This window comes from Rattus norvegicus, chromosome 10 (genome assembly GCF_036323735.1).
Source record: "Rattus norvegicus strain BN/NHsdMcwi chromosome 10, GRCr8, whole genome shotgun sequence".
NCBI lineage: Eukaryota > Metazoa > Chordata > Mammalia > Rodentia > Muridae > Rattus > Rattus norvegicus.
This window is the reverse complement of record NC_086028.1, coordinates 107,671,156-107,687,104: the sequence shown is the minus strand read 5'-3', so window position 1 is coordinate 107,687,104 and position 15,949 is coordinate 107,671,156. Positions and strand designations below refer to the sequence as shown.

The following is a 15,949-nucleotide window of genomic DNA, read 5'->3' as shown; positions in this document are numbered from 1 at the left end:
ATTCAAGTATATTTTTTCATAGATGTTTTAAAATTTCAATATTAAAAGCTATGAGGTCAGATATAGATCAGTAGCTCTAACCCTTAAATCCTAAAGGCTTGATTACAATAAAAAAAAAACTTGTCATTTGCATTGGTCTAGTGTTTTGAGGTATGTTATCAAGCAGACCTTATAACAAAAAGGCTTTACCATATTGAGTACATTCATAAGGTTTCTTCAGTCTGCATTCTTTTCTGCATTTGGAGATAACTGTGAAGGGCAAAGGCTTCCATTCATAGGAGTTTCCCTTCCATAAGAATACTTTCATTATGAGGACTACAGAAATGTGCAAAGGTCTTATCATATTCAATACACTCATAGGGCTTCTCTCCAGTGTGATTTCTTTCATGCCTTCAGTCTGAATTTGGGGTTTATTGCTGTGAAAAGACACCACAACCAAGGCAACTCTTATAAAAGACAACATTTAATTGCGGATGCCTCACAAATTCAAAGGTTCAGTCCATTATCATCAAGGAGGGAAGCATGGCAGTGTCCAGTGCTGGAAGAGCCATAAAGCCCAACCCCACAGTGACACAACTCCTCAAATAAGGCCACATCTTCTAGTAGTGCCACTTTCCCATTGGTCAAGCATATCCAAACCACCACCGTTGAAGATCACTGTGACTGGCAAAGGCATCACCACATAGGTTACATACATGAGTTCTTTTATATATTTGGAGATTACTTGGTAATGAAAAGGCTTGACTTCAGTGGTAACATTCACAGGGTTTCTCTCCAGCATATATTCGTCTATGAATTTGGAAAGTACTGATCTGAAATGACTTTACCATTCTGATTGCATTCACAGGGTTTTCTCTCCAGTATGTGTTCTTTTATATCTTTGGAGATACCTTTGGGTCTCTTTACTGTATGAATTATTTCCTGCCTTTGAAGTTGGACATGAAAGGGATTTACCACACTGATTACATTCATAAGGCTTCTTCTCTCCAGCACATTCTTTTCATGTATTTGGAGACTATGGTATTGTGAAAAGGATTTATCACATTCATTATATTTCCAAGGTTTCTCCAGTATGCTTTCTTTTATGCTTTTGGAGATTAATAGGTTGTGAAAAGGCTTTACCACATTGACTACATTCATAGGGTTTCTCTCCAGTATGCATTCTTTTATGGTTTTGAAGAGTACTATAACATGCAAAGGCTTTACTACATTGATTACATTTATAGGGCTTTTCTCCAGTATGCTTTTTTTTATGTATCTGAAGATAATTATGATATGCAAAGGCTTTACCACATTGATCACATTCATAGGGTTTTTCTCCAGTATGTGTTCTTTTATGGTTTTGAAGACTATTGTGACAGGCAAAGGCTTTACCACATTGATTACATTCATAGGGCTTTTCTCCAGTATGTCTTCTTTTATGGTTTCGGAAATTACTATGATATGCAAAGGCTTTACCACACTGATTACATTCATAGGGTTTCTCCCCAGTATGTGTTCTTTTATGGATTTGAAGATAACCATGATATGCAAAGGCTTTACCACATTGATCACATTCATAGGGTTTCTCTCCAGTATGTGTTATTTTATGTATTCTGAGATTATGTAGATTTGAATAGAATTTACCACATTGATCACATTCATAGGGTTTTTCTCCAGTATGTGTTCTTTTATGGTTTTGAAGAGCATTGTGACAGGCAAAGGCTTTACCACATTGATTACATTCATACGGTTTCTCTCCTGTATGTGTTCTTTTATGGTTTTGAAGATTACTGAAGCATGCAAAGGCTTTACCACATTGATTACATTCATAGGGTTTTTCTCCAGTATGTGTTCTTTTATGATTTTGAAGAGTACTATGACATGAAAAGGCTTTACCACATTGACTACATTCATAGGGTTTCTCTCCTGTATGTGTTCTCTTATGTATTCGAAGATAATTATGATATGCAAAGGCTTTACCACATTGATTACATTGATAGGGTTTCTCTCCAGTATGTGTTCTTTTATGGTTTTGAAGACTACTGTGACATGCAAAGGCTTTATCACACTGATTACATCCATACGGCTTCTCTCCAGTATGTGTTCTTTCATGAATTTGAAGTCCGCCATGATATGTAAAGGCTTTACCACATTGCTTACATTCATAAAGTTTCTCTCCAGTATGTGTTCTTTCATGACTTTGAAGACTACTATGACATGCAAAGGCTTTATCACACTGATTACATTTATAGGGTTTCTGTCCACTATGTGTTCTTTTATGGCTTTTAAGAATACATGGTTGTGAATAGGAATTACCACATTGATTACATTTATAAGGCTTCTCTCCACTATGTGTTCTTTTATGGTATTGAAGACTACTGATAGATGCAAAGGCTTTACCACACTGATTACATTCATAGGGCTTCTCTCCAGTATGTATTCTTTTATGTATTCGGAGACTACTGTGACATAAAAAGGCTTTACCACATTGATTACATTCATAGGGTCTCTCTCCAGTATGTGTTCTTTTATGGATTTGGAGATGACTAGAACATACAAAGGCTTTACCACATTGATGACATTCATAGGGTTTTTCTCCAGTATGTGTTCTTTTATGTATTTGGAGATGACTCTGTCGTGAAAAGGCTTTATCACATTGATTGCATTTGTAAGGTTTCTCTCCAGTATGAATTCTTTCATGCCTTCGAAGCTGACCATGGCATGCAAAGGCTTTAGTACACTGCTTACATTCATAGGGTTTCTCTCCAGTATGTGTTCTTTTATGTATTTGGAGATAACTGTATCGAGAATAGGCTTTATCACATTGATTACATTCATAGGGCTTCTCTCCAGTATGTGCTCTTTTATGTATTTGGAGATAACTGTGATGTGAAAAGGCTTTGTCACATCGATTACATTTGTAGGGTTTCTCTCTAGTACGTGTTCTTTTATGTATTTGGAGACTGCTGTGTAAAAAGGATTCACCATATTGAATACCTTTACAGGGTTTCTCTCCAGTAGTACTTCTTTCATGCCTGCAAAGATAATTGGAACATGTCAAAGCTTTACCACATTCATTATACTGATGAATCTTTTTATCTATAGAAATTAATTCTACAATTCAGCCTAGTTGTGAAGAGGAATCAGATCTTAAGGTTTTATCACTCTGTTTACACTCATGGTTCCCCCCTCATTATGGGTTGCTTTGCTTCTTTGAAGACACCTGTAATGGTAAGAGTGTTTATTACATGGCTCATATCTGTAGTGTCCTTTTTCTCTATGAGGTCTTTCACATATCTGAAGAGAACTGAAAGAACTCAGGGGTTTACCACACAGAGTGCATTCATAAATTTCTTATTATCCTATAGTGCAAAATACACTACATTTGCATATAGAATTTACAATGGAAACTGGCCAGAGAAAATTTTCCACATTCCTAGTACTCAGGAATTTTCTTCAGTGCCAGTTTGTGGATATATTCCCATTGAAAATGGAAAACTAATTATTAGCTTGTATCAGACTGAGGAAGTCTACTCAAATGGGGAATATCTTCTAATAGTTCTGGGAGAGAGAGAGGTACACTGCTTCTTTCAATAGCCCTGTGCTCACATGGCTTGCATCCAGTGGGAGGCATGATATACTTATTAAAAGAAGGATAAGAAATGAAGATTTCCACATTGCATTCACACAGTTTGACATTTTCTTCATCAAAGACATACGGTATGGGGATTAAGGTTTCTCCCTAACAACATTCTTGACTCTCATAAACTGCCCCTCTCACTAACCTTAGCAGTGTTACTACAGGTATATGAGCAACACCAACTTTAGGATGGAATATTTCCTTACTAGAGGGTTTTGGACATATGCACCTGTTCAATGTTTATGTTTTGCAATATGTGAGTATTATGGGGTTGGGGATTTAGCTCAGTGGTACAGCGCTTGCCTAGGAAGCGCAAGGCCCTGGGTTGGGTCCCCAGCTCCGAAAAAAAGAACCAAAAAAAAAAAATATGTGAGTATTATGAGTCTAAATAGTTTGTCAGGTCTACAGGGCAGTTGCAATGTGGCTAGTAAATGGTAATTTCTGATGAGGCATTATTTCCTTTTTTCTCAGAGGAATGCCTTGCAAACACAAATCAGACACCTGACACTGAGGTTCATGGATTTTTGAGAATTTAATAATCATCAACATACTTAAAGAAGTGTTACATATACTGCTGTTTTCCTTTAAAATGTCCAGGACACATTAAAAATTCTTCAGAAGCATATTTATACCAACTTACACATGAAAATTACCTTGCATGTCTTCTAGAACTTTGACAATGTTCTTCAATATTATGGTCTTCCCAGTTATAGCCTAAAATACAGTACCAGAAAAGGTATGAATTATTGTTGTAAATTGGGAAAATGTAACTTACTATCTTCACTGAACCTGACTTATTCACCTCATTCTTCCTCGTTCTCAATTGAAATTACAGAGGAACGCAGTAACAAACATTTGTTCTCTTATCTGAAAAACCGAAAGAAAACGCAGTGTCTTACCTATAGCAGTGAGGTTGCTGTAGGTCTCCACCATCACATCTTTGTAGAGATTCTTCTGTGAAGGATCCAGCAAAGCCCATTCTTCTCGAGTGAAGCTTACATGCACATCATCATAGGTTACTGCACTCTAAAACATCCCATACATGTGTATAACAGAAACCATAGACCCAACAACACTGTAAACGTATACTTCATTACAATATATTCATATAATTCTGCTAGTTCTTCCACTTATTTATTGACCTAGAGGTGTTAATATAAGTCATCTCAGAAGTAAACTGAATAACGATGTTCACCTCTGTCATTGCTTCACTCTTTGAGTAGGATATATAGCCTTGCAGGAGAAATGCTGAGAGAGACAGAGACAGAGACAGAGACAGAGAGATACACAGACAGACAGACAGAGACAGTGTGTGTGTGTTTCCACCTTTAATCCTAGCATTCAGGAGGCAGAGGCAGGTGTATTGCATTGAGTTGGATGCTGGCCTGTGTATCCAGGACAAACAGAGGTACATTTCAAGACCCTATCTCCCCTGTAAAAATCAAACAAACAAGAAAGAAAAAAGAACTGAGGTTTTTACTGAAGTTCCCTCGAAGAATTGTACATTCATTCCAGTTCTGTATTTATCTTCCAGAATCCTGAAGTGCCCCAGTTGAAACTAACATTAATGAGATTTTATTAAAAGGGGATCCATGTTTAAATAGCTACAGACGGACAGATGAAAATATTAGCAATGTAAAGGTTGATCCTAGGCTTAGCAGGAGGGAGTGGCTCCCTTAAGGCATCTTCTTAGGCTTCCAATCCTGAGCAAGGGCCTTCTCTTTCATGGTGATAATCTCTTTGAAAATTTAGGGATCTGTTTCAGCTTTGGCTGCCATGTTTTTTCTCTACAAAACAGACTTTGCATTTATTTCTGCCCACTTGTTTCTGTTTTTTGTTTGTTTGTTTGTTTTTTCACTATAATCCTGAAGGAGTCACTGGTAATACTCATCCAAGATATTCAATATTCAGTCTAAGAATTGAGTTGGATTCATTATGTTTTAACTCTATCTGCCTTAATTTCCCACGGCATGGGCAGAATAAGAAAGATTTGGAGTCAAAATACCACACAAATGACCTCTAGCTAAATTTTTCATGGCGTCTATCTTTGACTGAAATCCTATGACTTGAACTTCTGTCTGCTTTACTGGCAATGCTCCAACTTTCCAGGTGCTACAAGAACAGCTGATTAGGCTCTGACTACAGCTTTCTATGCTGTTTGCCATCTCAAGTCCTGATATTTTCTACATTCCTCCAAAAGAGAACATTCCCAGGTTCTGTCCAGCAACAAAATCACTTGTTGTGTACCTTCTTTTGTTGTCTTTTTGTTCTAGCTCGCTACTCTGCTGCTGCTGTGATTGAATCCTCTCAGCAAAGGCATCTCAGGTAATGAACAGGTTCACTTGTTGGGTCCTGTCAGATCACAGTCCATCATTTTGGGAGCTTAGGATCAAAACTCAAGCTTCAATAATGAAGGCAAAAACCATGGACAAACACTGTGTCCTGCCTTGCCCCCTTGCTTGGTCCCTGTCTCACGCGCAGCCAGCTCTCTTACCCAGCCCAGGCCCACTTGCTTAGGGATCCTGCCACCCTCAGTGGAAGAGCCTTCCCACATCAATCATCACCCCACACAGTCTCTCACTGACACAGCAGCCAGCCATTTTGATGAGGGCCATGCCCCCAAGTGAGGCTCCCTCAGATGACTGTGGGCTCTAAAATGTTCATGACTGAAGCTAATTAGGACACAGAGACAATAATATGTGATAAAGTTTTTTAAAACCCAAATTCAATGTGTTAACCATATCAATCACTTCAGTAGCAAAGCCCCAAACATTGGTGATGGCAAGAACTGGAAAGCACAGATTTGCCAAGGAATGAGGAGAGGCCTTCAGGATCAGGAAGAGGAAACTGAAACTGTTTCTCCACAGAAAGTCCCCAAACTATCAAAAACCCGAGAAACTCATAACACAATATAGTAAGTGTTCAGAAGAAAAAGAAACAAACCAAACCAAAACCAAAACCAAAAACAAACAAACAAAAAACAAACAAACAAAAAAAAACAAAAACAAAAAACAAACCACAAAACAGGTGAAGGTCTGTTTCCCAGGGAAACAATAATATAATAAGATTATAATGAATAAAAATCACACACCATAGATGGCACCATTGATAAAAGGAGACAGAAAGATAGACGTGTAAGACTTTTAAATACTCCTCTGTGCACTCTTTTCTCCTCTTTGTCAGAAAAGGATTGGAAGTGGCACAAAGCCAGTCAATTGGACAAAGGCAGCGTAAGGAATGGCAGCTTAAGGTTTACTTTTTATTTTTATTTTCTTACCAAATCCACATTGTATAGAGGCCTAATATGCAAAATATATAAAGACCTCAAGGAAATAGATGTTCTAAACCAAAAAAATCCAACTAAAAAGTGGGGTATATATGTAAACAGAGAATTCTGAACAGAAGACTCTCAAATGGCTGAGAAAGACCTAAAGAAATCTTCATCTTAGTCATTAGGGAAATGCCAATAAAATACTTAGAGAATCCATCCTACATGTGTCAGAATGGCTAAGATCAATAATACACGTGCAGCTCATGTTGGCCAGGATACAAGAAAGGGGAACAATGCTCCAGTGCTTGTGGGAGTGCAAACTACTATAACCACTATGGAAATCAACACTTCCTCAGGAAACTTAGACCTCAATTCCCAGCTATACCACTCTTTGGGATCTATCCAAAAGGTGCTCCATCCTACTATAAGACACTCGCTCAACTGTGGTCATAGCATAGTCATACTAGCCAGAAACTGGAAACAAGCTAGACATTCTTCAATTGAAGAATGGATAAACAAAATCTGGCACATTTACATATCACTCCACTGTTTTTTTGTTTTGTTTTGTGTTTTTCTTTTCTTTCTTTTTTTTTTCTGTTTTTTTTTTTTTCAGGAGCTGGGGACCGAACCCAGGGCCTTGCGTTTGCCTAGCACTGAGCTAAATCCCCAACCCGTTTTGTTTTTTTAATGACATCATGAATTTACAGGCAAGTGAATACAACTAGAAAACAAAAATCACCCTAAGTGACACAACCCTGACCCAGAATGACAGATATGGTATGCGTTCACTTATAAGTGGATATTATCTATTAGGTAAATCTAATCAAGCTACACTAACAAACCTAGAGAGGTTAGGTAAAGAGGAGAGCTATGGGGAGGGGAAGCATGGATCTCTCTCTAAAGGGGAAATAGAATAGTTTCTGTGAGTAGCCTGGGGTTTGATGGGAACAGGAGTGGGAGGGATCAGGTGGGGGTAGGGGGTGGATGAAGGGAGAGAGCACACTACAGGGAGAAAGAGATGGAATCAGGGGTTATTAAGGAGTATAGAAACCCAGTGTAATGGCAACTTCCTGGAATCCATGAGGGTGACCCTAACCAGGACTCATAATGGAGGATACAGAGGCTGAACTGACCATCCTTTGACACCAGGCAGGGCTTCAATGTTCAGAATGGGTGACATTCAGTTGAGCTGTTGGCCAAGGTGGTCCCTTGAGGATCCCTAAACAACTCATGATGATGCTAGGACAAAACTTGGCTCTTTGAAAACTGACAGCAGGGCCCCATCGCTGAGGACAAATTCTACACAGCCCCACTGAATGTGAGGTCAAGTTTCACCCTACGTTCTAGTCTCTTGGAGGAGAGAAGGTACTTGACAGAGAAGGCTACAGAAAGAGAAACCTGGACACCAACCCAGCTACGAAAACCCTCTACCGAAAATTGGTTCTTCATGCAAGATGTGCTGGGGCATGAAGGGACAAACTTGTTTGAGTGGCCAACCCACGTTTGGTTTAACTTGAGGCCCAGACATGAAGAGGACACATGAGTAACATTGTCTGGATTTCCAGGAACCTTACAGAGACTTAAATGGCAAGCATGGGGCCAGCATGGGTCTGTGCCATGTGCCAGGTCCTCTGCTGATGCTATGGCTGTCAGCTTGGTGTTTTTGTGGTCTCCTAACAGTGGGAACAGCTCTGACTCTTTTGCTTGATCCTGGGACTCTTTTTCTCTTATTGGTTTGCTTTGTCCAGTCTCAATATGAAGGCTTTCACCTTGTCTTTTTCTATCTTGTTTTGTCCTGTTTGGCTGTCCTCTCTTGGAGGTCTGCTGCTCTCTGAAGAGGAAATGGGGATGTGGGGTGGATCTAGGGGAGAGGAGGATAGGAGAGGTGGGAGGTAGCTGGGAGGATTGGCAGGAGGGGAAACAGTGGTCAGGATATACTGTATGAGAGAAGAATCTGTCTTCAATTAAAACATCAATTCAATATTGCTTAAAAGAAAATGCAAAGAAGGGAAGCAATAATGAACAAAGAAAAGTGAAATAGTGAAGACAGGAGAGACAGCATGAATCTGACAGACACAGTTCTCCCGCTGTCTGTGTGGAGGGTGACCATCACACAGGAGTGTAAAAGTATCTTTTATTTGCCTGATGTAACTGTAATCTCAGAGGCTTACTTTTCATCTGCTAACCTAGGCCTAGTCCTGGAAGCTTCTAGGCTCTGTGCAATCTTATCTAGGTCTAGAATGTTTTCAGCCTCTGAGACTTAACTCCTAAATAAACTCACCCTTTCTTTCTGAACTCTGGCTGGCTGTTCTGGCTCTAAACTCTCCACGTTATTCAAACTGACTTCTTTCACTTCTGACTGAATCGCTCTGAAAACTAACTCTAGTTTTCTGCTTTAACCTTCGGGCTCCTCCTCATTCCCTGGCTTGTTCTATCTTCACCTGTGTCTAGCTTGTTCTCTCTTTAACCTTTTTTTGTAAAACTGTCCGGGTAAAACTGCCTCCTGCTCTCACCCTCTGCACCTTCCTCCTATGTTGCCTCTCTCCTGTCTTCTCTAGAGCTGGGCTTATCCTATTCTGTCACATCTTTCTCTAATTCATTAGGCATCACTTTCAAACACAGGTGCTTCCTTCTAAAACTAACTTTACCTTCAGTGCTTGGGTTTACAGTTGTGTACTAAGGGTGTGTCTGTATTCCAGCCAGAGGGATCAAAGGTGTGTGCTATGGGTTGAATTACATCACAACTAGACACATTTTTCCTAGTAATTAACACAATCTTGGGGTTCACAATCTGATCAAATACCTTCAACACAGGAGTTCACGACAAACTTATTCTTGGGCCCACTCTAGATCTGTGAAATCAGAAATTTTCCTCTCAGCAATATGAAATACGTATCGGGCAGGAAACAAAAGCAGTCAATTTCTTGTGTTAACTTTCGCTCATTTGGACTATGGAATTACAGACCTTTCTGTTCATCCCATTCTAAAGGAATACTCTTATTTCATTTCAAGAAAAACTAATGTTAGAATAACTATTCAAATAATAAAGATAAATATTCGATGTTATGCAGAATCAATACATTAGACAAAGTGGTGCACAAATGTTAAAACATTCTTCAAAGCAAAAATAAAAGTATTACTATCTGAGATTGGTTATTTAATCCAGAGAAAACAAAGAGGTGAGTCAGTTATCTAAGACTTTTACATGTTTGTTCAACTGTAATTTATCATTAGTATTTAAACTCAAACAAAACAGCCAATCTGCTTCTTAACCTCACTTTTGCTTCCTCACTTAGCAGGACTCATTGGCAGAAAGCTCTCATGCCATCCAAGTAAAGCCACTTTCTGCATTTTTACAGTGTACCATAATAGCACATTTGCTTCTCATCTATAACAACCCTTGCTACGCTTGATATTTCATTTCTCTTCTGCACATAACGTTCTAAAAGAACATTAGAAAAACCCTTTGAAGGTGACTGACTCAGCCAGATTCCGTGCTTTCCGTCTATGGCTGTGTGCAGTGTAGATAAGATGGCTGCAGCTCTCACATCATCTGACAATAAGAGTGCAGTAAAGATTAAAATCAGACGGGAGACAGAAGTGGTTGACACTGCTTACGCTGTGATCATACAGTTTTATCACCAATATAGCACTGACTGTGAACGTCTTTACAAGTGCATGATCCTTTTTTTTTTTTTTTTTTTGGTTCTTTTTTTCGGAGCTGGGGACCGAACCCAGGGCCTTGCGCTTCCTAGGCAAGCGCTCTACCACTGAGCTAAATCCCCAACCCCACAAGTGCATGATTCTTTAACCACTGCTATTGTCTCCATTCCTTTAGCTCAGTGTCCTCCTGAGGCACCTAGCTTGTCCTCAACAAATGAGCACTGAGGTGATTTTCATATTTCCACCACTATGAATACAACTGCAATGAACGTGACAATTCTGACGCTTCTCAATGCTAATTTCTACTGCATAGAAAATATACGGAGATTGCTGGGATCCATGTCAACTCTGCCATTTTTATGAGAACTCTGTACAATGGAGTTGCTTGGGTATAGGTACTATGCCCAAATGTATCAGAATATACACATTAAATATGTGTAATTTTACACCAACTGTAACAGTACAATGTGCTTTTAACCAATTTTGATATCTGGAAAATCCCAACTTACTGTTGTTAGAGAATATTTTGCATTCCAATACACAATCCTTAACTGACAAAATAGTGAAAATTAAATAAACACAAACTTCACATCTCCCACTCAACTAACTCAGTGACCCCTAAACTGTGACTTTCCAACCCTCTAGCTACTTCTGATCTCTCTTCAACAAAGGCCCCATGCTCTAAAGCTCTCTCTGTATGGAGGTGATCAGCTGCTCTGTCTGTGAAGCTCCCCATGCCTCCTGTGATCTCACCCAAACCCAGCCACACTGAGCCCACACAGAAAACAATGTTGAGGGATAATTTAATGTCTGTTTCCTGACACGTGGATTATGCCACATGATGTGGGATCTGCCTTGCTCACCTGCACACCGCCATGCACACCTGAGAAACTTCTGCATATCAGAAACTCAGTTCGTACCCTGAACTTCCCTGAATCACACCATTCATTGCAGCCAGTGGTAGTGGAAATGTTAAAGGATTTTAATCAAATATTGCTGAAGGATGATCCCCATCACCTCCTTCCTACCAGTTTCAAAATGATTTATACAATTTATCACACAGATCTAAATGTGAAATGCAATGTTCAAAACTTCTAGAAACCAGACCTTTGGTTTCTGAAATCTGTCTTCCCACTGTACACCAAAAGCAGTGCTTGTGTGTGCACACTGGGCAGTGATGTTATAAGTGATACAGCTTCCTAGGGCCAGAGCTGCAGAGCCTCCTCCCCCACAGGGAATCCACACCCAGGCTGGCTCAGAGGCCAAGGCCCTCTGCCCAGGCCACCACATGTACCAACTGCACCACAGTCTGGTTCACAGTCCACGTCAGTCCCATCAGACTGGACCCTCATAGCTTAGCCAACCTGTTCTTCCTGATGGCTGCCACAATCACTGTTGTGCGGCATGGCATGTGGGCTCCCTCACAGCTCTCTGATGAACTGCATCAGAGGAGAATAAGAAAGAACCTGCAAGGTCCCTCCTACAGGTGCTTTCCTTTTTTTTTTTTTTTGTTCTTTTTTTCGGAGCTGGGGACCGAACCCAGGGCCTTGCGCTTCCTAGGCAAGCGCTCTACCACTGAGCTACATCCCCAACCCCTACAGGTGCTTTCCTGATTGCTAGCCTGGCCACAGGGCAGTAGCAGCTCCCCTACTGGAGGAGTAGAGATTAAATGACTCAGACAGCTCTTCCACCCCACCCTACAGGCAGACAGAATCTTTAGTAGAATCTTCTACCCTCCCAGGTCACCTGCTCATCTTTGAAGACACGGGGTCCTTGGTGTGCACATCCCATTACACACTCAATGTCCAGTGCAGCCATAACCTTTGCTTCAGAGCTGGGAAGTGCTGCACCCAAACTTCAGTCAAACTCAAACAGTAACAACTGAAGCAAAAGGTGGCTATGAATTTGAAATCAAGAAACAGAAACTGGGAGGTAAATAAAAAAAAAATTGGAAAGAACATGGCTGCCCCTAGGTACAGTGGAATGGAAAGTTTATTATAGATAAAAGGGAGAGCATAGTGAGGGGCAGGGACATCTGGGAGAGTCCACGGTGGACGTGACCCACAGCCATGTCAGGAGATGGTGGACGGGAAGGGGGAGCCAGGCTAAGAGGTCAGGAGGGTAAATGATAGATGAAAAAGACCAGGTAATCAAATTACTTAAGGAAGGGCCGCTGAGACAAGAGCAACACAATCCCTAAACTAGAGGGCGGATATACCAGCCATACCTGTGACAGGTAGGGACTGAGGGATGCTTGGGAGAACCTGACAGCCAGGTCCACTCGGATTTGTTAAACATTCAGAGAAAAGAGAAGTTGAAATGATTTAATTATAATCTCAAAGTTTTTTTAAAAGTTGAACCAGGCTCTATGTTCCAATATTCTCCAGCGATTAGACATGTGTACTAGAGCACACCAAGTACACTCACACCTTTCCTCTCAGGCTGTGCACCTTCAGACAGGAAAAATAGCTTTCCTGTTAGGTACAGCCATGCCGGTTTGTCAGGATCTTCTGTGTTGGGTGAACTAGTGTAACTACAATAATATGGTTTCTGGAAATAAGTTCAGATCCTTACTTAGATACTTGACTGTCCTGCTCTATGAAAATGGCCATTTTGGGGCTGGAGAGATGGCTCAGCGGTTAAGAGCACTGACTGCTCTTCCAGAGGTCCTGAGTTCAATTCCCAGCAACCACATGGTGGCTCACAACCATCTGTAATGAGATCTGATGCCCTCTTCTGGTGTGTCTGAAGACAGTTACAATGTACTCAGTGTACTCATATAAATAAATAAATAAACCTTAAAAAAAAAGAAAAAGAAAATGGCCATTTTGGACTTTTATTGCTCATCTAAAATTGATTATCTGACTACCCACTGCTAATGCCAACTACTTTCACAGCAGGAAAGCTCTCACCTTCCTTCCTGGCCTGGCCTGTCCCTTCCATGCTGTGAGTACAACCGCTTCAAAGGTGGACAATGAACTCAATTCTTTTACACTGGTCCCTCTTTATTTCTAATTCTCCTGTAAATGTCAGGGAGTCAGGAACACACTTATTTTCTGGTCTCTCTTCCTCCTCAATGATTGGTCAGGGCCCAGCCCAGAGGAATTGCAGCACTGTCTTCCAGGCCCTGGACAGGGGAGGCAGGATTAGGTGTTCAAAACAGGTCTTAACTACATAGCATGAGGCAAGCCTGAGCTACAGAAGAGATTGCTCTAAGTAGAAACAAATAAAACACTTGAGAAAAAGGGATAAAATTCTAAATGACCTGGAGTCATTGGAGAAAAGAAACAAACAAGAGATTGGAACAATGATGCATTAAGAAAATGAAAATTAAAGAGCAATACCGACAATTGACTTCTTAAAAGGTAAATATAACTGAAAAAGGAACGTATAGCTATACTGACTGTAAAAAAGAACAGGCCGGGGCTGGGGATTTAGCTCAGTGGTAGAGCACTTGCCTAGGAAGCACAAGGCCCTGGGTTCGGTCCCCAGCTCCGAAAAAAAGAACCCCCCCAAAAAAAGAACAGGCCATTCCCTAGTAGATGAAATGGCTACAACCAAAGGCCTGTGTCTCAACTCTCTGAGCTGACTTAACTGTGTCAATAGAGATCCATATCTCCATAAGACAGTCCCCTCACTGGTAATTCAGTATTCATTGGCTCATCACAACCTCCTCAAATTGTACACCCACCAATCTGGTCTGTTTTCACTAATATCCATGAATTAATACATGCCATGAATTTACAAAACCACCACCCTGCCTGAATCAGGTTCTTCTTCACAATGGTGAGTGACCCCTGCAGCTGACTCCCTTAAACTTTAGTCTGTGATGTAGCCATTGCCTACCCTGTTTCACCCTGCAGTGCACACAGTAAAGTGTTGCTCCTGTTCTGGTCTGAAGGCAGAAGCCATCAAATAGTGCTACACAAGGGGAAGTCAGGGTATCTCAAGAACATTCCTGGCCAAGCCTTTAGTGGCCTTGGGACTGATAACCACAGCCCCATGCACTGGGAAGAGCTATGTTCTCAGAATCTGATGCAACCCCTCCCTTAGATTCTGGCCCCAGGCTCTCCTAGGCATATTCTTGGTTTTAGAGAAAGAGCTCTGTTTTATCTCCATACCTGAGAGCCTTCGGGAAAGCTCCCAAGGCCTAGGCCCAAGAGTTACTGCTCTGCCAAATATAGTTACTGGGTTTCAGAAGGAGCTATGCCATTCTCTGTACGTGGGGACCTCAGGGAAAGAAAGTCTGGTTTTATGTTTTCTTTTTTTTTTTTTTTTTTTTTTTTTTTACCTTTTCAAATGGTTATAACCAGGTATCATCCTGCCTTGTGGCAGAACTATGCTGTTCTCAGGAAGAAAACTGAACCTTTAGGGCACACCGGGCCTTACTGTTACTGTGATCCTGTAAGGCCTCATCTAGCAGCTTGTTAGAGGCCTGCTCTCTGACATGAGGATGGGCCTGGTGACTGGTTGTAAATCAGGGTTGTTTCCTTTGTTATGGCTTGGAACCGTATTTCTAGACATCCTGGTGAACAAACGTGTATCCTAGCATTCTAATCTCTAACAGGCCTGGTTAGCACACTGCTTACCTGTGGGGTATTTTACAGGCAGCCCTCCCTCAGGTAAATTCTACTTGGTGTGAACGAAGTATTAGTAAATACTAATTCTAATCTCCTAAGTATTAGTAAATCCTTTAAATCGCCAATTCTACTCTTTTACATCACAGCTTAAAGTGCACTGCTACCCAAAACATGAGATGCTTTTTAGCATCTCCACAAAATTAACTCCAAACGGATGGTACACCTTCATGTTAAATGCTGGGAAAGAACTTGTAGAAACTAGGGGGCGGGGTCCGAGCTTGGCATCCCGCCAAGGCTATTTCTTCACACGAGCCACTGTTCCAAGTGCTCTGCAGACTCAGCCCCCACGTGAAGTTATTCAGAGGCTACCTGTTGGTCCGGCGAGCGGCTAGGACCACAAAGGACCTCACAGGTGGCCGCCGGTTCCCACCCAGTTCCCGGAGAGACCCACCGCACCAGCTCCCGCTGCTCAGCCTCCTGCTGCTCCCCGTTGTTGGCAGTGACCCTGTGCTCACCATGTCGCAACTTCGGAGCTTGTCCGAGCGCCCAGCAGCAGGGCTCACGGCACAACACACGGAGTCATTCAAGCCCGCTCAGCTACTAAACGGAACCTGCCGCACGGCGCCCGGAAGAACCCGCCTCCTCTTCGGACTTACAGGTCCGCCTGAAGGCTCTCATTGGTCAGTACGTCTTGAGTGACATGAGCATCTCCCTTAGGTTTAGACTGTGCTGAGGCAGGCAGCACAGTGAGGGGATCCTGGCTTAGACTTCCAGTCCAGGACTAGACCCTTTTCAGATCTGCAGGGACTTGCA

The 15,949-nt window shown here is 41.4% G+C and overlaps 1 protein-coding gene across 1 annotated transcript; it reads right to left on the bottom strand.

Annotated features, from left to right (window-relative positions):
• Positions 1 to 445: 445 nt before the first annotated feature.
• On the bottom strand, positions 446 to 15,747 carry Zfp950l11 (zinc finger protein 950 like 11). Its single transcript, XM_063270052.1, has 3 exons — positions 15,652 to 15,747; positions 4,276 to 4,336; positions 446 to 3,017 (listed from the first exon to the last, which is right to left on the bottom strand). Exons 1-3 carry the CDS (start codon positions 15,652 to 15,654, stop codon positions 1,582 to 1,584), a joined length of 1,500 nt encoding a protein of 499 aa, XP_063126122.1. The 5' UTR covers positions 15,655 to 15,747; the 3' UTR covers positions 446 to 1,581.
• Positions 15,748 to 15,949: the final 202 nt, after the last annotated feature.

What these genes read in the sequence shown, in the direction of transcription:
- Zfp950l11 (XM_063270052.1), bottom strand. An exon ending in AGTTCTAGAAGACATGCAAG is followed by an intron (nt 3,018 to 4,275) that starts GTAATTTTCATG and finishes TTATCTTTGCAG; the next exon opens with GCATGAAAGAAGTACTACTG.